General features: G+C 31.8%; 1 protein-coding gene across 1 annotated transcript in view; it reads right to left on the bottom strand.

The window, feature by feature from the left end:
* Positions 1-9050: 9050 nt before the first annotated feature.
* DCDC1 (doublecortin domain containing 1) overlaps positions 9051-21911 on the bottom strand; it is a 96488-nt gene continuing 83627 nt past the window's right edge. The window contains exon 9 of the mRNA XM_076002054.1: positions 9051-9911. Coding sequence (XP_075858169.1) covers positions 9682-9911 — 230 coding nt within the window. The 3' untranslated portion in view covers positions 9051-9681. The remainder of the gene's footprint in view (positions 9912-21911) is intronic.

Here is a 21911-nt window from a genome sequence, read left to right as displayed (position 1 = left end):
GGATCATATCAAGCTAAAAAGCTGCTGCATATCAAATGAAACAATCAATAAAGTGAAAAGACAACCTATGGAATGGGAGGAAATATTTGCAAACTACTCATATGGCAAAGGATTAATAACTAAAATATATAAGGAGATCCAACAACTCAGTAGGAAAAAATAAAATAATCTGATTAAAAAATGGGCAAAGCATCCGAATATATATTTGTCAAAAGAAAACATACAAATGGCCAACAGATATGTGAATAAATGCTAAACATCATAAATGCAAACCAAAACTACAATGAGATATCATCTCACCCCAGTTAAAATGGCTTTTATCAAAAAGACAGGTAATAATGAATGCTGGCAAGGATGTGGAGAAAGGGGAACCCTCATACACGCTGATGGGAATATAAATTAATGCAACCACTATGGAAAACAAGACGGAAGGTCCTCAAAAAACTGAAAATACAACTAACATGACCCAGCGATCCCACTGCTGTGTATATAGCCAAAAGAGGGGAATTCAATATATTGAAACGATATCTGCACTCCCATGTTTATTGCAGCACTATTCACAATAACCAAGATTTGGAATCAACCTAGGTGTCCATCAACAGATGAGTGGATAAAGAAATTATGGTACATATACACAGTGGAATATTATATAGCCAAAAAAGAATGAAATCCTGCCATTTGCAACAAAATAGATGGAACTGGAGAACATTATCTTAAGTGAAATAAACCAAGCACAGAAAGATAAATCTCTGATGTTCTCACTCATGTATAGGAGCTAAATATTAAAAACAATTGATTTCATGGAAATGGAGAATAGAATGATGGCTCCCAGAGGCTGAAAAGGGTAGTGGGGAGGGGTAATGGGTACAGAAAATGAGGATGGTTAATGGGTACAAAAATATAGACAATTACAGAGAATGAACAACATTTGATAGTACAACAAAATGACCATAATCAACAATAAGTTAGAATATACTTTAAAATAACTAAAAGGGTGGAATTGGAATGTTCTTAACACAAAGAAATGACAAATACCCAAGGTGATAGTGATGCCCCATTACCCTGATTTGATTAATTCACATTGTATGCCGGTATCAAAACATCACATGTACCCTATAAAGATATAAAACTATTATTAACCTATAATAATTTAAACAATTTTTTAATTAAAAAAATACACACTAATTTTGCTCAGCATGATGACTTGAGAGCCTAACCCCAGGACTAGACAAGACTTGAATTCATTCAGCATTCAACAAATATTTTTGAACTCCTATTATGTGTCAAGGCACTGTTCTATGCACTGGGGCTCCAACAGAGAACAAAAGAACAAAAATTCTGCCCTTATGCAAATGATGTTAAGGGAATGATAACTAGTGTATTGAAAATCAAAGAAGAAAAAAGAAAAAAGAATGTAAGCTTCCGAAGGGCAAGCTTGGAGAATTCTCCTGCATTTTCAACCCTAGTTAATACACAGGCAGAGCACATAAGAAATACTCAACACTTCATCATTTGAATTTGTCTTCTTTGGTTCTCTAATTACTTCTTTTCTTGCAGGGAGAGCTACCCAAACAAAATAAGGTTAAATCAGTGACTGCGGTAATCATACTCCATAAAAATGCCACATTGTATATAGTTCATTTATAGAGATCCTGAGAGACACTGAAAGGCCTTAAGGTGTCCACCTGGTGGTTAGATAGTGAATAAATTGTGAACCATGTGGGTTTTGTTTTGTTTTCAAAGTTTTTATTTTGTTTGGTTTGGTTTTGTGAAGACTAGAGTACTTTACATAACCAGTACTGAATTGAACCCTGATCATGTTAAAAGATTTTTTTTTTTTTGTCATTTTGTTAGTCATAGAATGAGGAATCCAATGCCAAAAGTATAATTGGGATATCTGACCAAATTTCTTCTTTCTAGAACAGCACTGTCCAACAGAACTTTCAATAATTATATAGCCACTAAGTACTTGAAATGTGGCTAGTGATACTGAAGAATTGAATTTTCAATTTTATTTAATTTTGATTAATTTTTTAATATCAAAATATATTTTATTCTGGACTTCTTTCAGATCTGATTCAAATTACAGTTGTCAAAGTAATACAATGCAAAGGGAAACTGCAATTTTGATTAATTTTCATTTAAAAACTACATGGGATCATGCACTGGGCAGTACAGCTCTAGAAAATATAACTCACTTGTGGTTGTCAAGGCTAAAGATCTTTCCAGCACCTTTTATTTTTGCTACAATTCTCCTCTCTGAAACTTTCAACATTTGCCTCCCAGTGACATAAATTAAGTGTTGATAAGTCATTTTTTCTATACCATATCTTTTATCAACGCATGGCTGGCTATGTTCAAGAACTTCAAATATTTTAGAAATATAAGATACTGATTATTTTTTAGGAAACTATGTAAAATTTATTTTGTAACATAGTTAATTGGGTAAATTTTATCAATTAGAGAAATAAATTAATGTTATATTCATTCAATATTTTGCTACATATATGAAATATAAGTAAAGAATGAATTATATTATTTGAAAATCAGAAGTTTATTGTAAGATTAATGTTTATTCAAGCTAATGCTATTGACAAGGGGTAAAAAGAAATTACTATGTCTCTGAGTAAAATGAAGCAAAGCAATGATTCCCAAAATGTTTACACTTAAGAGTTTTCATTTATCAATCATTAGTCAGACTTTTCAATAATCAAAATGTTAACTAGCAGTCACTGGCAACATTGATCCATTTGAATCGCAAAGAGAAAATACTAGTCAATCCTGAAGAGAGTTGGTTTTCCTCCCCATAAGAATGTGCCTTCAATATTGTTTTAGTTTTTCAAGGAAGGAAAAAAAAAAAAAAACATTCATATTCTTGTCCATTCACACAAACCTCTCAGTGAGCATTATTGTTTTGGGAGGAGGGGGCAGCAGGCAGGGGGCCCAGAATGTTGACAGAACAGATAGGATGTCAGGTGAAGATAGAATGCTGTGCCCTCTCTAACCAGCTGAAGACTCGGCATGATTGTTTTCTTACAAATAATACCTGTGGGTGTTGAAACTGTTCAGGGAATCTATCAAACACACTCTTTCACTTTGCTGCTGTAACTCTATAAAATTTATTCTCATTTCAAAAGAGTCATAGGCAATAATACCTGTAGGTGGTTGAGTAATTTAAAGAACGTTTGTCAAGTCTACTTTCACTTACTTTACCAGAACAATTCTATCCTTATTTGGGGATTTTAAAATGCAACATTTTCTATTCAGTTTTATTAGAAATTTCACAATAAGATATCTTCCTTTAACTAAAGAATTGTCTTCAATTAAATATAAGTAGAGATAATATAACATTAGGATGTCTGAGGATAAAGGTTTGGTCATAAAATGAAACTAAATTTATGTTATAATCATTTCTATTTTTTACAATTAAAGAAGTGACTCACACATAGACACAGGAAAAGACAAAATACATAAATCGTGTATTAGAAAAAAATGCATTAACAATGTATTAAGGTCAAAGTATTCTTCTCAGAGAAACCTAAAGGCTTAGCTCTTATACTTATAAAAACTGTCTATATTAATAGAAAAATAGATAAAGGAAGAATAAAATAATCCTTTCCAGATTAGTCAACTTTCCTTATTAAGTCAATCTATACCCATATCAAGCTTCCTTGATATGTTATTAAGTATCATAAAACATATAAATTCAGATTTTTATAAAATTTTTTATTATATAGTCACAAGTTCAGAAGGAGAAAAGGTTCAATAATGCTTGGTTTTAAAGTGTTTCTATATAGTTGATTCAAAAAGTATTATGAAGTGAAATAATTTAAATAACTTTTTAATTAACCAAGAAAAGTAAGGTGATAACTAATATTTTTAATATGTTAATAAAGATGAGGACATATTCCTAGACAATCCCCAAATGGAACTCACTTTTCATCAAAATGTTCATAATTACATAATCAGGAAATGTTTTTCTTTTCACAAGCCTTGCAATTTTTAAGTATTAATAAAATGTATTTATTTCAAAATGCCATTTTCAAAGTAAATTGGCTCTTATTTTTTGAAGGAGTATTTAATATTAATAAAGACAATTTTTAATTGAAAGGCACTCAATTGAGATGTCAATAAAGTTCTCTGCTTTTATATAACTGAATTACCCTACAAAAAAAGGAAAATCTGTAAGTCTAATTTTTTTCCAAACTGAGTTATTTAATAAATAGTTTTCATGGTAAAAAGTTCAATTTTGAGCCAGAGATGCATATTTGACATTTGGTAGTATAATTCTAAGAGAATTAGAGAAAAATACAGATTTGAAAATTTTCTCCTGACCTAAACAGCTTTATGACAAGTCAAATGAAATGTTCCATGAAGATACATGTGTCATGGATAAATGAAGGAAAATAAACAGTATTTCAATATCACTTCTTGTTTTATTCCACTGTTTCCTTTTCCCCCCTCTCTATTATAATTACCTATGCACAAACTCTAGATGGCAATATTGCACTTACTGTACTTTTGAGAAAATTGTCACAGTCGATCCCCACATATCCTCTTTATCAACATTTTATGTGCCATGGATCTATAGCCTCTTATTATAAGTGTAATGAAGCAGAAGTTATTGAAGCATTTTATTGATTGCTCAGATCACAAGTTTACTGCCATACTGAATTGGCACCTTACTCACTGAAGCAAACTGCTGACACCTTTTTTAAAAAGTGACAACTACATCTATTTCATGACCAGAAATCCATTTTCATCTCTATCAAGACAAGAATGCAATTTTCACTTCATTTAACTGATGTTAGGCCTGCTCAAAGCATGACACTTAGAAAAAGACACAAGTTTAAGGTTCTTAAAATACTTCAAGTAACTAGAATGCAGCTTGGTTTCAGGGGGAAAAAAATCAACATCACTCAAATCTACAAACAACCTAATATTCTAAAAAATTACTTATCAGAACCTTCAGAAGTAGTTTTCATTTTGAAATGACTGCCGCATTTTTCATGTTTTTAATAGTAAGTTATGTTTATATATTATAGATTTTGTTCCAAGGTTTCAAAAGACGTTTAAGAAGTTTGTTAAAAATTGAAATATTTTGAGTACTTCCCCAGAAAGGCTAAATCAAGAAAGCAGCTCAATTTTTAAAATATATATATAGAAAACAAAATAGAAACATTATTCCTTCTGTAATGTTAGGACCAATACATGATTTTGATTGGCAGAGGATCTGAAAAGACAAACTTTCAACACTTGTTTTATGGGAAATTAAAATCCTAACATTCCTTTAAAAATACTTTTTGCAATAAACAAATTCTGTTAGCACTAAATGTAATTCAAGCATATTTTGAGCTGAATCAATTCTGAATAGAATCATATCATTACTATTATTATTGTTTCTTGATATATAATTATCAAACTTATTCAAAGTGTGGGTAAAGTGAGCCAATATTAATGTACACAATTTTTTTAAATAAAATCTAAGTGCTTTGGCACAGCTTTTATTAATACACTTAGTTTAACATATTAATAAAATATATTTCAAGCTTAAACTGAAAAACCAATATATACTAAAGTTAGATGGTTACTTCCTCATTTAATAATATGCCCACAAAATAAATCTACAATATGCTTCCAATTTAAAAAGTAAAATCTAATTTTAAAATATAAATTCAGTATCATAGATTCTAAACATGATATATCCAATATGGAACTTACAGTATATAATAGAATTCAAAAAGTTACCTTGGTTAAATTCATAAACAAAAAGAACCACATATACACACATTTTTTAAATCTTTCAGGCCAAAAATTATATAGTACTCAACAAACTTTACTAAGTAATGATTTATTATAAATAGTTGAAGTACACATTTCCAGATTAAAATTACAGAAACAAAATGTTTCCCTGTAGCTTCAGACATAAACAGAAATTGCCAGCGTTTTTCAATACACTGATGGAGTTTAAAAAATGCCCCAACAATTTAAGAAATATTTGAGAATATTTTTTGTTTATTTATTTTGTTTTAAGTAATCAAACCTGCTAAAATTTAATCTCAACTTGATCATTTCTTTTCAAGGTGCTACAAATTAGGAGTAGATTAAAAATTACATCAAATTTCTTAAATCCACAATCAATGCCTTTTTTTATGTCTTAAGTAACACAGGGACTAAGACTCTCTTCATAATTAATATGGTGCTTATCAAAATACCATCGATACTAATTTTCTATGTTTCTCTCTGAACTTCAGAAATGACTATGCAATCTATAACTACTGTTAAACCATACTGTCAACAGCTTTAAATTATTAAAATTGAAAGTTTTTGAGCTCTTTCGAAAACTGTATTTAAAGAAAACAGTGCTATATATACACTCACTATGTTAAAGTCTCCAGGAATTTTGTTGGTTGGGGAAAAAAAATCAAAGGAGTATTTAAATTGGAAAGACATTTCCAGAAATGAATGTTTTCCAAAAATCACATTTGTACTTAACACTGCCCATCAGCCATTCCGAATCATTATTTGTATAGCTGCCTGGCACGGTTCCATGGACTTTCATGCATCTCTACAGTGTTTCTGAACAGAGTGACATATTTTGTTTACTGACAGCAACTAAAAGCTCTATGTAAGATCATAAATAAAGAAGATCATGTTTAAAAATCACTAATATCATTTTAAAAGGTAGTGCAGCCTTGTGTTTTGGCCTCTGTTTAGCTGTGTTAGGCCTATGAATGACAGCTTCCCTGCTTGAAGCACACAGAAAGCACAGCCTTCCTCATTCACTGACAGGACTGTGGCCTTTTCACACGTTCCTTCCACAGCAGTGTTTGTCCCCAAACACTAGAACTCGACACAATGGCATTCCTACTTCAACACCCCCACCAACAGCACCACTACATAACAAGAATGCTAATGAGATGGAACAGGCACTGTCGCTGAAAGTGTTAACTACATTTCATAGGAACGCGTTTATGCTATTTCAAAGATTACCAATTAAATAGATTCTGCTTAGCTCTGAGCAATTTCTAAGATGTTTCCACTTTTAAGGAAATAAATGTGATAAATGTAAGACTAAGTGACTTTATGCTGTCCTAAATATAATATCTCATTTTAATACATACGAATCAGTGTATATTTAAGACCACCCTAATGTAGTGTGCTTAATTCAGTTGCATGCATAATAGCCATGCTAAAGTTAAAAAATGAAAAATGAGTAAGTTTGTAAACATAAAACCATTAGCCCTGATTTTTCTTTTAAAGCTGTATTGTCACAATTTATTCAAAAGAAATTTCCTTTAGAAATGACAAAATTAGAAGCCTATAATCTTTCAACTGACAGCAAAACAGTATGGTTGTTTTTATATGTGATATCAAAAGTGAAATAAATGGAAATGATATCAAGAGTTAATATAATCCTATAAGATATAAACTTAAATTTGTTAAAGAAATAGGAATCATGATCCACATCCATTTCACCTATCTAAAGATTCCTTAACACAATCTTATATAAAATTAAATAGAAAAATCGATCCCAAAGGTCAAATGAAGTAGATATAATTCAAATAAAGCTCATTAATGTTTAAGAGGGATATTTGCTATGAAATCTTACTGACAAATAAAGATATTGCCAGGTTTAACAACATAACCACTGATGGCCTGATAACAGTACTACTAAGTGACTTCTCTAAACATTGCAAATAATTTTAAATTAAGTCATAGTATGACAATACAAAAGAAATGAAACTAAAGAATACATATAATTGAGCATGTCTAAAGAAATAGAAATACATAATGGAAAAATTTCTATTTCTTTTCCTCATTTTTATATTTTAAAATAAAATATTAAAAAGTATCACATTAAAACTTTTGAGTGCAAAGTTTTAAATTATTACAACTTTGTAAAAGGAAAAAAGGTTTAATTAGGAATGGCGAAGAGCCTATGTTTTTAAATATTTTAAAATTTTGCATACTGTTGAAACTCTTACAGATTGGTCAAATAGGCAATTTTGGAGGCAATAAAAATGTTAAATTTTGTTCATATTTATATCTAATATTTAATAAAATGTATTTTTCATCAATTTTGAGTCATAAAGAAATTTTTGAATCAAAGCACTAAGTAATTCTGACAGTATATTTTTTCACAATGCACAAAACTCTTTTAAATCTGGTTACAGCTCTTTATACCATTTAAATTTTAAATGTGTAAGACAGTGAAAGAAAAACATGCCATTACTTTCTGAGATGTTTCTTAACTCTAACACCCTTACTTCTAATAAAACTTATAAAATGTTTAATTTTGTCTTTAGATTTAATTTAAGCAGTGATTTTCTTGCATTGGATAATGGTCTCATATTTTCTTTATCATTAAATAATTTTAAACTCTCCAATAAGTAGAATCAAATCATATAATGCCAAATAAATTATTATAATTCAATTCTTCATGTCCCACTTTATATCATTATATCTTAAAATTAAATACTTCAGTTAAAATAATTTAATCTAAACACAATTAAAAATTTCATACTAGTTTTTATATATGGTAGCTTAATAAAGAATGTTAAAATAAGTTTGAATTTTTTTCATATTATTATGAATTATTATCTATGATAATTATTAATCCTGCTTCTGGGTCCACTGAAATCAATTAATTAGGCAAACCAAACACATTTTACAAATAAAAGTTTCTCATGGGATTATGTTTTTTGCTAGTTCTAGATACCTTAATACATTTTTTTAGTCAATATAAGTTGCTGTTTTGTGAACCAGACAGCAGGAGGTGCTGTGTGAACGCTAAGACCAACATCCCATTCCCACCACTGCTTTCTCTCTGCACACAGAGAGTAATGGCATGATGCTTTCAAAGTATTCATTTTTCAGCAGCCTGCGGCCTGAGATAATAAACCCAATTCTAAACTGAACCTCTCAGTTCAAAATGTAAAACCTAGTCCTTATTTCACATGGCAAAAATGTATACTTCACTTCTTAAAAACCAAGTGCAAAGAGGATTTTTAAAATGTGGCAACTTCATTTTAATTTTATAAATGCCATCAATTATTCTGCTTTACAACGTGAATCCTACTTTAAGGTAAATTGAAAGTCCCTATGCATAGTTATAAAAATCAAAGTCTTTACACACATACACATAATTATGAAATGGATACATAGATATTAAAGGATAAAATCTAGTTTAACTTGATTCAAATATATTAATTTTATTTTTACACTTTTGGTTCCTGAAACATATAAGTTAAATAAGTATAAATGAATTAAGTTACTTTTGGCATGAAGTTAATTCACAATTTCATTTCTCAGAATGTGATTTGTTATCTTTTAGCCCAACTTCTACACAACAATCTGATTTTACACTATTTTATCTACTAAATATAGAAGGGTGAACATTTAAACCTTCAAATGACTTAGGAATGATTCTTTGTTGTATTTTTAAAGTAACTGTCCACAGAATTTCCACATAAGAAGTTGCCTTTGCTTGCAGAGTACACAGCAAGAAAAGATGAGACATATGACATCCTATACCAAAGGATAGATACAATTAGCCCCATTATTTTTGGCTTTAAAATTAGAGAAGAAGCATGTTTGGCTCCCTAATGAGTGCTCGCAGAATACATGTCACAAGTTTTTTGTTTGTTTTTTTAAATGATACAATGCCAATCATTGCCCCTATACAACCAAGTACATTTTTAAAACATTTAATAAAGCAGTTTTTAAAGAGGGATGACTCACCTGTTTATAATATTTTTTTGCAGACTTTAATCGTTGGTACAGGGCCAAAAGAACTCCTTGGATGTACATCTTAGCTCCTGAGGGGCTGAAACCTTCTCCCTTAGAGACCCAAAGTGGTCCCCGCAAAGGTGTGATGGAATTTTGCAGGCATTTTTCAAGCAGAGGAACTATGCAAGAAAACAAGGGAAAAAATTCTTTTGACCCGACAGAAATACACTGCCTGGAACACAGCCCCAATACCAGAGCTAACTCTTAACATCTATTATTTATATCTGACCTGGGTTAAGTCTTAGAGAGGCAATTCCTGCATTACTAGTGGCCACCATGAAGGATGTATTTATATTGAGACACCCCCCATGCAAGACTCATAAGCTTTGTGAGCACACCTGAATAGTTCTGAAGTGTGCCTAACTAGCTGCACAGAGTGTCATGGTGTGCACTGATTGCCTTATCTTCTCATTTATCACAGATGAGTTGGAACCAACCTTGCTGAAATCTACTTGCATTGTCCTGATAAAATTGTAAGATCCATGTTGTTTCAGTATATAGCTTCCTGTAGAGGATTCTATATACCTGAAACATCACATCTGGAAATTATTCATGAAATATAATCCACACTTTCATAAGTCATCCTATTTGAGCCTTTTCATTGCCATTCCTTAAGTAACCCATAAAACAGGGTGGCAAGACTGTTTAAAAATAAGGGGGAGAATCTTAAACCAGCATTTTATCATACCTTTTTTTTTAAGTTTCTGGAATATAAACTAGTCCAGGATTTAAAATGCTATTCCAGCACGTGTTTTGTAAACAGATAAAAGATATTTACTTGTGGGCCTGTATTGCAACATCCATATGGACTTGACAGACATGTTTATATGCTTTTTCACACGATTAGCTCATAAAATCTTTCTAGTGTAAAATAGTCCAATAACATGGCAGCTAGGGAAAAATTTTCAAGATTAAATTTTCCTTTGAAAAGCCAGAAATAAAGAAATAATAAAATCATAGGTACTCTTGGGAACCTAGAAATATGAAAGGGAATTTTTTACTTGATCATGATTTAACATGTATACATGTGACACAAACATAAACATATGAAATAGCTATATGTCTTCGCTACCTTATCATGGTACATATTTCTACTACAAAAAAGAATTAAGTAGATCACCAGAAAAGAAAAGAGTCCTTGCCATTGGTTATGTTATATGTTGCATATTTTATGCAGAGATGCCTAGCATAGCAATCTGGAAATTGAATTACAATTAGGTTCAGCTGAGCTGCTGAGAGGCTGAGTTATGCAAATGGCCTTTGCTACTGGTATTCTGCTAAATTCTGCTTGTAGTAAAAAAGTTATACATTTTATGGCACTAAGTTCCACAACTCTCTACCAAAGCACAATTTAAAGTCTGTCTAATATACTCAACATTAAGGAGAATGCTGAAAATAGAGTTTAAGATTTTCTACTACTACAGTATAAATAAAGTTTAAAGGAAATTACAACTCAATGACTATTTACTTGTCAGATGTGTGCATAAAATTCATCCATCTAGCTTGAGAAACTAATTCCTGAAGTTCACCTATCAATCTCATTTTTATACTCTCTTAGAGCAACTACTTTTTGGTATAAGTTTTATCATTACAAATGCCTCAAACTTTAAAAAAAAACATAGGAATAGATATAAAAGATAAAAACTAAATGAGAAAGCAACTTATTTTCAGAATTATAACTCTTAAATCTTTAAAAAAATGTATAATATAAATCAATCTTGATTATAATTTTTTCTAAGGAAAGCCAGCTTGAAAATCAGCAGCACTTTGCTTATTGCTACAACATCCATCTATTACTATGTATTAGATTTTAATTTATACACCTTTAATTGGTACACACATTGAACCTAGTATACTTTTTGAGCATTGAAAGGCACGACATAAAGAGGTGTTAAATTGAAATAAAGTTAAAAAAACTGAGAAGTAGGTGATAAATTTGAATGACTTACATCCTGGAGTCAATCTTGAATTTAAACCTGAGAAAATTTTATCATATTCTCCAGTTTTATTCATTTATGCTTGTCACAAAATAACTTTCAGATTCTTTATGTCAGCCCAAGGGATTCCAAAAAAGCATTTACTAGATCTTCTAACAAAACTCTTTTATCAGAGTTTGTACTCTCCATAAGAATTTAAGAAAAAAAGCCAGCTTAGAAAAAAAATTGAAATTATACCACAATGTAAGCAGTGTCAGAATTGATATTGGATGGAAAACAGCTCCCAGTTCCACATGACTTATATAATTAGGAATACTATGGAAACCAGAAACAGCAAAGCAAAGAAAGCAGTATTCACAAGCAGGTTTTATAAGGGACTTCAGAATCTGCTCTGAACTTGTTGAATAATCTGTTCAGTATTCCAGAATCTCCCTGCTGGAAGCAGGGTCCTCATTATAACCACGAGAGCACTAATAAAGGTTAGCCTCTGAACTAGGGATTAGAAGGCCCTTTCTTTGGAAGCTGCAAACTAGTAACTTTGATGATCTTCTTGAAAAGGAAGACAAAGCACACTCCAAGAACAAACAATGTTTCCACTAACTAGGAAGGTACAGAAAACATAAGAAAATGATATGCCTAAGTACTTGGAAAGGAAGTATAAATCAGCCTAATAAATTATATTGAAAAAATAAAATGCATTAAGCAGTTAAAGAAATCTCCATTAAAAAAGAAGCCTTAGCCTAAAATGTACTTCTAAAATATAATTAAATAATTGATTTAAAAAAAAAGAGGGACTTTTCAACCCCAACTACAGATTTCAATGGGTGTGAATTATTTTGTTAAGTGTTTTAGTGGGTATTCATAATATTCTATATAAAATAATAGCTTGTAAGGTTTCTTAACCAATGGTTTTATCTCTTTTATGTAGATTTCTCTTTTCTCCTTTTCTGAAACAAAACTTTATTCTTATAAAGAAGGCTATTACATAAATATATGCAAGAAATAGGACAATTATTTAAAGAGGTCAATAGACATGCTTCAGCTTTTGGAAAGAGCATAAACCTAGATGTTGCTACAAGCTAGCAAAGCCCATGGTATATACTAAATGAAAAAAGATGCCCATGGAATGAACTCAGATATTATTTTCTGTCCTTCCAAACCATGTGCTTCTTTTTCTTCAAACTGCTATTTAGAAATATTGCTTCAGTCAAGAAGGTTATCTTCTATTCCTTTAATATTTGTGTGCCTAACAATACAAAAACATTTCTTCATATTTGGAAGGCCTTTATTACAGGTATTCTACCTAGTTTCTCCTATTTACATGATTGTGACAAGCACTTTGCTTTTTTGTGTTTTCAGTATTTTCATTAAGTAAGCCCTCAACAATCATATTAGATAAATAGTTTGGAAATTAATCATCCCCTAAATTTATCAATTATGCATACATTAGTCAAATGAGATCACCCCATTGGGATCATTTCCACCACTGGAAAGGTAAAAAGTTATGTGAATGATTACTTTTTATCCCTTTTGTTTAATCTCAAATTATGACTATAAGGCAAATTGAAAATTAATTCAATAATTTCAATGAGTTTAGAGCTAAAACTGAAGATGTTGATAGATCATGTGAGCCCAAAAGAGTAACTTCACTGGACAGAGCTAATACTGAGCATCACAGGCAAATAGATTATATGACCAAAATTAGTAGCTATATTAATTTCATAACTATTAATTGATACCTTTTCACTCATGCTGTTCCATTTTCTTTGCATTTCTTCCTCCTTTTTTCCACTTGTTAATATATTCTTGTCCTTCACAGCTCATATCAAATGTTACCATCTCTGGTAAAATATCCTAAATTATTTAGGCAGAGTTAATTCCTCCCTCCTCTATGTTTCCTATAAGATTTTTTATAGTTTTATTTTTTCCATATTATTTGTATTAATCTGTATATTCTCCTCTCCCACTTTCATCTTCCAGTAAATCCTGAACCCTTTTGGGTTTAAGGTGATGGTGTTTTTTAGTTTGGTAAAAGTAATGCTCAGTGTCTACAGGATGAACAAATGATACTGCAGATATACTGTGGACAGTCTTTTAGATAAATTTTAGGACCATGAATACAACTATCGACAGTCATTTGGAAACTGTAACTTTCTATAGCTTAATAAAAATTTGATCAAAATATAATAAATGAGCATGTATATACTAGAATTTCAAAGCACATTTAGGAAATATGTAATTGTTTTATTTTAATTTTCCTTATAAAATTATTTTGATGACTAAAGAGGAAAATAAATATAAAAAGAAAACCATAAGATTTGGCAATGAAACACTAACCAGACAAGAAAAGGCCAGAGGTAGGTATTTTAAAAAGTCTGCGGAAAACCCTTTTGTACTTTATCCTACCCCATTGTAAATCATGCTTCTATAAGAAAAGGCATAAAATAAAATTTAAATAACAGAGCAGTAATATTAGAGATTTCTGTCTAAATAACTATTTTAAATAATAAAGGTAATTCCCTCTAAGAATTCCAGATAATGAGTTCAAATGATAAATAAGAAAATAAACTGTTCAGCCTTCAAGAGGGCCTTATAATAATACCATTTCATCAGTGATAAGAAGCTTGAACTTACTTGGATATATGATGGGAACAGTTCATGACTAAGAGTCAAAAGTCCCTCTAAAGAGAAACCACAAAGCTAATCAAACTTATCAATTAGATTTATACTGGAATATATTCTGTGAAGATCTGTACCTAGAGAATATATATATCCCTCTAGAAAAGCTACATCTTACATTAAAAGAGCTACTTTGCATATTCCATTTGAATATACTATGGAAAGCTAAAAAGATCAGGACTTTTTAATCATACATTTTCAAGACACACAGGAAATAATCAAAGGGTTTAATAATCTGCTTCCAATTCAAAATTAAAATTCATGCCAATTAAATATCCAGAACCATAATTTACATAATATTGCAATTTTCACATTTCAGAGTACATGAGACCATGAAAGAAAAGAGCAGAGCTCTGAGCAGTAACTGCCCAGAGCTCAGTTACCTATAAAGAAAATTCTATATGCTCTTTGTCAGTAGCTGTGGATTTCAGCCTCCAAAATCATAAGTTATTGCTAGCAAGACATCATTTAGAAATACAATAAGACATTCGGAAATGTCCCACCGATTCAATTAGAATTTATTTTTTAAAATTAAATTAATCTAAAAGCCTTTTTTGGTCAAAACAAAGTAAGTTCTTAAAGGATACTAAGATGTAACTGCTTCCTAGGCCAGGACATATGCCTGCAAAGAGTTTGAGCTAGTGCCAAGGTATACGTGTATTTTAATGCTCCCTATTCAGCTTTAGGTAATAGTTGGAAAACTCCTGGTCCCAAATCAACCAGCAGACGCCACTCAAAAGCATGATCTGCTGGGAAGATTGAATGACAGAGAGCATACTGTCTCCTATGTTGCTTGATTTATATCGGCATATTTTTATTCAAACAAAACTAAACTAACAGCTGCTGTGTATTTTTGTTTACATGCTATATGTCAAATCTTATTGTCCCTAAGGTACTTATGAGAAAAGATTTAGCAGCCGTTTTCTTAAATACCGATGCCTACCCAAATTTGGATTTTTCCTCCACTGAACAAAATGACAAGCACACGATTGCTATACTTAGAGCAATCTTTCACAGCTGCTTTAGTTTTTCAGTGATCCTATTAAACTGACGGCATATTGCCTGTGGGATCTACAGTGTTATAATACTGCTGTAAGAGACATTGATTTGTATGATAGGATCAAACACAATAGTGATGCATTAAAGGGAAGAATTTCATAGGTCATATTGTTTTTACCTGAGTAAAATTTAATTTAGACATTATGACCTTTACAGGACACCTGGTTATTTTAATTGCTGATGTGTGGGTGAACATTGACATTGGGGCTTAGGAAGTATGAAATCTTAGGAAGTCCCCTCCATTTTGAAAATACAGGCTGAGTCATGTTTTTTTCTGAAACTGAACGAAGTAGCTGTGCATTAAATATGCTGGCACATCTTCTGCTTGAGCAAGTGGACCGAAATGGTGTGAATTGTTAATGCCTTGCTGCTTTGGTTCACGGCTTGTGATTGATCATTTGTAACTATATCTACTCCTTGTTCCATGAAATCAAGTATGGAGTAATGGGTTCATCAGATTTTGGGGTTAAATTGAGAGTGAAGAGGTACTGTGTGTGGAAATAAGAGTTGCCATGTTCAGGGCTGGCCTTGTAACAGCATGGAATCTAAAGGCGATATTCAAAACCACTTCACTCATCATACGCTTACTGATTCTGAATAGGGCCCATTTGCAGGGGACATTTGGTAGTTTTCCAATACGCTTTATGCCTCTTTCTACTTCCACCACTATGCACATCTTTTTTTCATACATCCCCAGTAGCACACTGGTAGAACAGGTCAGCATACACAATTCATTTATTTAAATGACTTGATTTATACAAGTAGAAATAAGCTGGGATTCTATTGTCTGAATCTTTCTTTTAGCCTCAACAAAAGTAATAGTGTGTGTGTTTTTGAAAATACAAGTATCTTGTGAACTCGATTTCTTAGACATCTAAAATGTTTTATATTTATTAATGATGTAAAATAATTAGACTGGTATACATAGAATTTAAGATTACTTAATGAAATATTGAGAATTAACTATACCTAGTCGATTTTTATGTGACAATGATCATACATAAAATTAAATATGTATGACATGCTTTTGTAAACTTTAAAGCTCTGTACAAAAATTTAAAGTATTATCTTAGAGTTAGTTTTAGAAAATATAATGCACAGAATTCAATAAATAAATCTAACAAAAGCAAGAAGTAATGTCCTTTAGAAATGTCATTATATAATTACTTTCTGTAATAACTGACATGTTATTTTAGATTATTATTTTTTTTATTTATATTACTATCCCAGAAAGTTTAACCCAAATGGGATTAAATGACATACAAATTAACTTGACCTAGTCAGAAAAAATGTAACAAAAAAAATAGTAAAATTTAGGAACAAAATCAACTATACAAATCACTTACATATGTAAATAACATTCAAAAGCAAGCTAATTGTAAAATATCTCAAAATTCTGTTACATTGTACAGTCACACTAATCTAATGCAAATCTAAAAACGTAGCTAATGCTTTTCTTTTTTCTTTTTTTTTTTCTTTTTAGGACTCAAAGTTAGGCACAACACTAATACCCAGAATAAGCATACCTAATTCAGAAAGACCTAGGAGTCAGTTAATGTGGTTAAAGCAGTTTGGTCTCCTTGAAAGCAAATGCTAAGTCAACATATTACTTACATTTATATATTTTATTTAGGATGTAAATATATATGTCATGAGAGATTTATATTTTAAATGTGGCAGACAAAAAAAGTCTTAATAGTTTCAACAATTATAACGGAGGGTTCCCTTTGACATTTATTTCTCCATGTTTGTTTCACAAAAGTAGAATCCTCTATTATTAGCATGTTAAATATTTTTGTCTACTATTCCTTCTCTCTTCTAAAAACTCTTAGGAGTGTAACAGAATAGTAAGCCCTCCTTCCATAGATATGAAAGGGAAATATTGACAGTGGAGAATATGTAATGGAGGGAATGGCCTGAAAGAAAACAACAAAAATGGTTTTTGTCTCTTTAGAAACTTTTTAATCTTTTTGAGAACTAGGATCTGCATCCCTGCCTCACGCCAGCCATCTGGGGAGGGACAGGGGAATGTCTTTTGTTCTGCATGCTACAGGACATGGCTCAGCTCTGGACCTGGCAGAGGGAGGTCCTGAACAGAGGTCACAGGATTGTCTTCAGCAGAAATGGGATAGAGATGGGACAATCAGGATGATCAACTGTATTTGAACAGCAATTGCCTGAAGTTGAGAACACACCCTTTAAAAGCTCTGTATTTCTGCTTATTATTAAGGATGATGACATTTCAGATAGGAGTCTCCATTCTCCTCATTTGCTGACAAATTAATAAATTTCTCTTTCCTTCTCAAACCACTTGTTCTCATTCTTCTGATGTGGACTCAAGAATACATGGCAAGCTTTCAGTAACAGGAGGAAGAAAAACAATCTCTGCTGAGTCATGCTCTTTTATATAACTTATACACAGAGAGCTTTGTAAGAAATTGTTTTAGACCAGGTAGTAACAATTAGGCTGTTTGTTTTCATTGACAGTTTAACTTATTACAATGTATTTTATAATTAACTTCTGGGATCAGGGACCAGTCATTAGAATCAGAGTAGGGTTTCGGGTTTTACAGTTCAAAGACTGAAAAATAAGAGACATAAAAACTAGAAGATAGAAGATAAACTCAAGGAGAAGGGGGAAAGAGCAAGGATTTGGTTAAAAGATTACACGAAGTACTAAAACAAGTTTACCCCAACAAAACCTAGGAGCGATGATCATATCTTCATGAAGATAAAAGAAAGCCTATGTTTTAGACTTCAAAAGGGAATTTCTGATAGATATTAAAGAGTCTATGAGTAGATTAGATTGCTTTGTGCATGCTCATATCACATAATTCTGCATTCACATATTTAATAAAAGATGACAGTGATCCAATTATAATGGAAGGTCTCCAACTACCACGAAAAAAAAAACCATTTTTTTAAAAAACCAAGCCTTAACAAAATTCTTAATATGTTGTGTAGATGAATAATAAAAATATAAATCAGTGATTACATAACCCTTTGTTTTTGATCCAAGCAACATCCATCCAAGCCTGTGCCTGGAAGTCACTAAAAGACTCTGAGAATATTTGAAGAAACCCTGGAACCAAGCAAGTCACAGAAAGCACAGTTTCAAGGTCTAAAGATTTTTTCTGAGCATCTTTCTATCACAATGGGGCTCTTAAGTTGCTGCCTTTGTATATACCAATTCTTGCGCTAGAGTTAAGAGGTTGATAAATTACTGCCAGCACTTGACATCCTTCTTTAGCAAGAGACTTAACTTTTTACATTTCATAAATTTTGAGAAATAAGAGTAAATGGGTAAGGGACTCAAGGATGCAGAGAAGCAAATATACGTAATTCTAAAGCAGAAATTTTATTCATAAACTTTCAGAATCAGAATGAACACACACACACACACACACACACACACACACACACACACACACACACGTTGTCCCTGTATGGCTTGACTGTAGGCTGCAGGCTATACCATTCTGAGTTACCCACTCTTAGCAATGCCATTTCCAAGGCCCAGACTGTCTGGACTATTGTAGAATTCCACATTCGGCAGAACAGGAGCAGTATTAGATATACAAAGGTTGTATTAGGCAAAAAAGAAGGAAGCATTTTGACTAGACTCTCTCAGTGCCAGAATTTTCCACTTACATCAAAAGGAATTCAAGTGCAATGCTGTCCAAATAAGGGCAGCAACCATAAGTTTAATACTATTTCACAAAGTCTACTCTATATTATTTAGTCCTGGGCTAAACATGAAATACAGACAAGATTAAAAAATCTTCATCCTCACGTAGTCTAGATGAAAGACAGACATTAAACAAATAATTTACCAAGAAATTTTATTAATTAGTTGTGGTAATTACTATATACAGGGGGCTATGGATGTAACAGGGATACCCATCTATAATGCCTATTTTTATGTATCAACTTGATAGGACCACAGGGTACCCAGACATTTGGCTGAACAATATTCTGGGCATGTCTGTGAGGGTGTTTCTGAATGAGACAAACATTTGAATCAGTAGACTGAGTAAAACAGATTGCCCTCCCTAATGTGCATGGGTCTCATTCAATTGAGTAAAGACCTAAATAGCACAAAAAAGCTGAGTAACTTGGACTTTAACTATACACAGGTCTCCTGAGTCTCCAACTTGCCAACTGCAGAGCTTGGGGCTTCTCAGCCTCCATAATCACATGAACCAATTCCTTAAAATAAATGAGAGGGGGGGTGAAGGAAGAGAAGAGAGGAGAGGAGAGGAGAGGAGAGGAGAGGAGAGGAGAGGAGAGGAGAGGAGAGGAGAGGAGAGGAGAGGAGAGGAAGAAGGAGGAGGAGGAGGAAGGAAGAAGGAGGGAGAGAGAGAGAGAGAAAAACAGGTTCCATTTATATGGGGAACCCTAGTAAATACACCATATTAGACAAGAGAGGAAAGGGGAATAGGAGCAAGACAATATCAGGAAGTTTTCCAGAAGCAGTATTTAAAGTAAGACCTTAAAATGAATAGGCAATAGCTTGCAGGGAAGATATAGGGTAAGAGATTCCAAGCAGAGGAAACAGATGGGGCATGAAGGAACGTTTGTGGAACAGAAACAAAATGACTTGAGTGCACAGTGGAAGGGGCCATTAATACTAAGTAAAAACAGAGAATTTGGGCAGGAAGGGAAAATCATGAAGGCCATTTAGGCCATGATAAAGATGTAAGCATTGGTTCAGTATACAAGTTATGACAAACTAAAATCATTTTTTAAATAGTGTTAGTAATGTAATTTTTAATAGTGTTAGTGTTAACACATTTTTTAATAGTGTTAGTAGAGTAGTGTAATTAAAATACTTGTGTCTAAGTTGGAGATAAGTGAACTTGTAGACTCATAACCAAATGAACAACCATATCCATGGAGGATTAATATAATCTGACACAAGGAATCTATTAGCATGCTAACAATGTCTGTCCCTAACCATGGCCTAGTCAATATTTTTATCAATAACTTACACAGGATAAAATTGGTATTCATAACAAATTTACAATTGAAAACAAAGATGGGAGAAACTATTAATCCCTGGGTGACATTAAATATCTGAAAGATCTTGACAAGCTAAACTACTAAACAAAAAGCTTATAAGTAAGATTTTAGTAAGAATCAATGCATAAAGTACTGTTCTCCCATCTAAACAGTCAGCAGCACAAGTGCAGGATAAGGGAAACATAGCTTAAAAGCAAATTGAAAAAAAAATAGGGGCTTTAGTTGACTATTAATAGAAGTCCAATATAGGTCAATGATATGATGTGTCTAATAGGAATAATAATGCAATTGTAGGTTACATAATGACCTGAAGCAAAAATAGGAGGTAGAGCTTTACTCATCATTGATTGACCTGGAAAATTTTGTATAATTTAGGGCCCCACAAAGAGGAATACTGGAAAAACTAGAAAGAACAGAGAAGACTGATTAAGGTAATGAAGGGCCAGATAAATATTTGGAGAGACTAGGAATATTTAACTTGGAAAAGATTTAAATGATACACATTAAATATATAAAAGGAAGCCATAGACTAGAAATTAATTTCAGTGCCAGTGATAAATGTTTAAAAAAATAGATTTCAGTTAGCTATAAAACAGATTTTTAAAAAAAGAAATTATAGCTGTCAGAAGTGGGACAAGCAGGAGATGGATGGACACATATTGCAGATCATTTAAAAGAGATTCACGAACAAAGTGAGATTTTGGTCACCAAAGATCTTTCTGATGTTGAGAGCAAAAGAAAATCAATCAACAACACAATTCTGAAACATTGGATAAGACAGTCATCATTTGTTTGTATACCTCATTATACATCAATAAATGAGAATCTTCTACTTTTTAAAGTTTTATAGAATATAGCAAAATACGAATGAATGATCACTGAATCATTAGTATCAGTGAGAACTAGCAACAAAAAGTAGTTAATAGTGAGTAATTCATTGCAAATTTAATTCAACAAAGAATTGTTTGGAATTTTAACTAATTCACTCATTTAAAAGTATTTTCATCTCTTACTATGTTTTAGGAACTATAACACAAAGACAATACTTAAAAGTTATTTATTTGAATGTTAATCTTTTGAGGATCTACTATATGCCCAGTTCCATGATAGATATTAGGAGACTTTTGGAGGTTTTTTAAACGTATAAGACAAAAATCTCTCTTTAGAGATAAGTACCATACACAAAACAGAAATACTAGATAAGCAAATTTTATGGCATATGGTACAGAAAGAATCAAATGAAGTTATGAAAAGGAGGAATTAGTAAACAAAATAAAGTAAGATTTAAATAATATTTTAAAACTTTGCAGGCTGATACCTCAATAAAGCCTTGAGAGAGACACAGAGTTGGAGAGCCCAGCTAAGCCATGCCTGAATTCCTGACCCACAAAACTTGAGAAATAATACATGTTTGTTGCTTTA

This window comes from Microcebus murinus, chromosome 4 (genome assembly GCF_040939455.1).
Source record: "Microcebus murinus isolate Inina chromosome 4, M.murinus_Inina_mat1.0, whole genome shotgun sequence".
Taxonomy (NCBI): domain Eukaryota; kingdom Metazoa; phylum Chordata; class Mammalia; order Primates; family Cheirogaleidae; genus Microcebus; species Microcebus murinus.
Note: the sequence above shows the minus strand (reverse complement) of the source record. Positions and strands in the feature narration are given on the sequence as shown.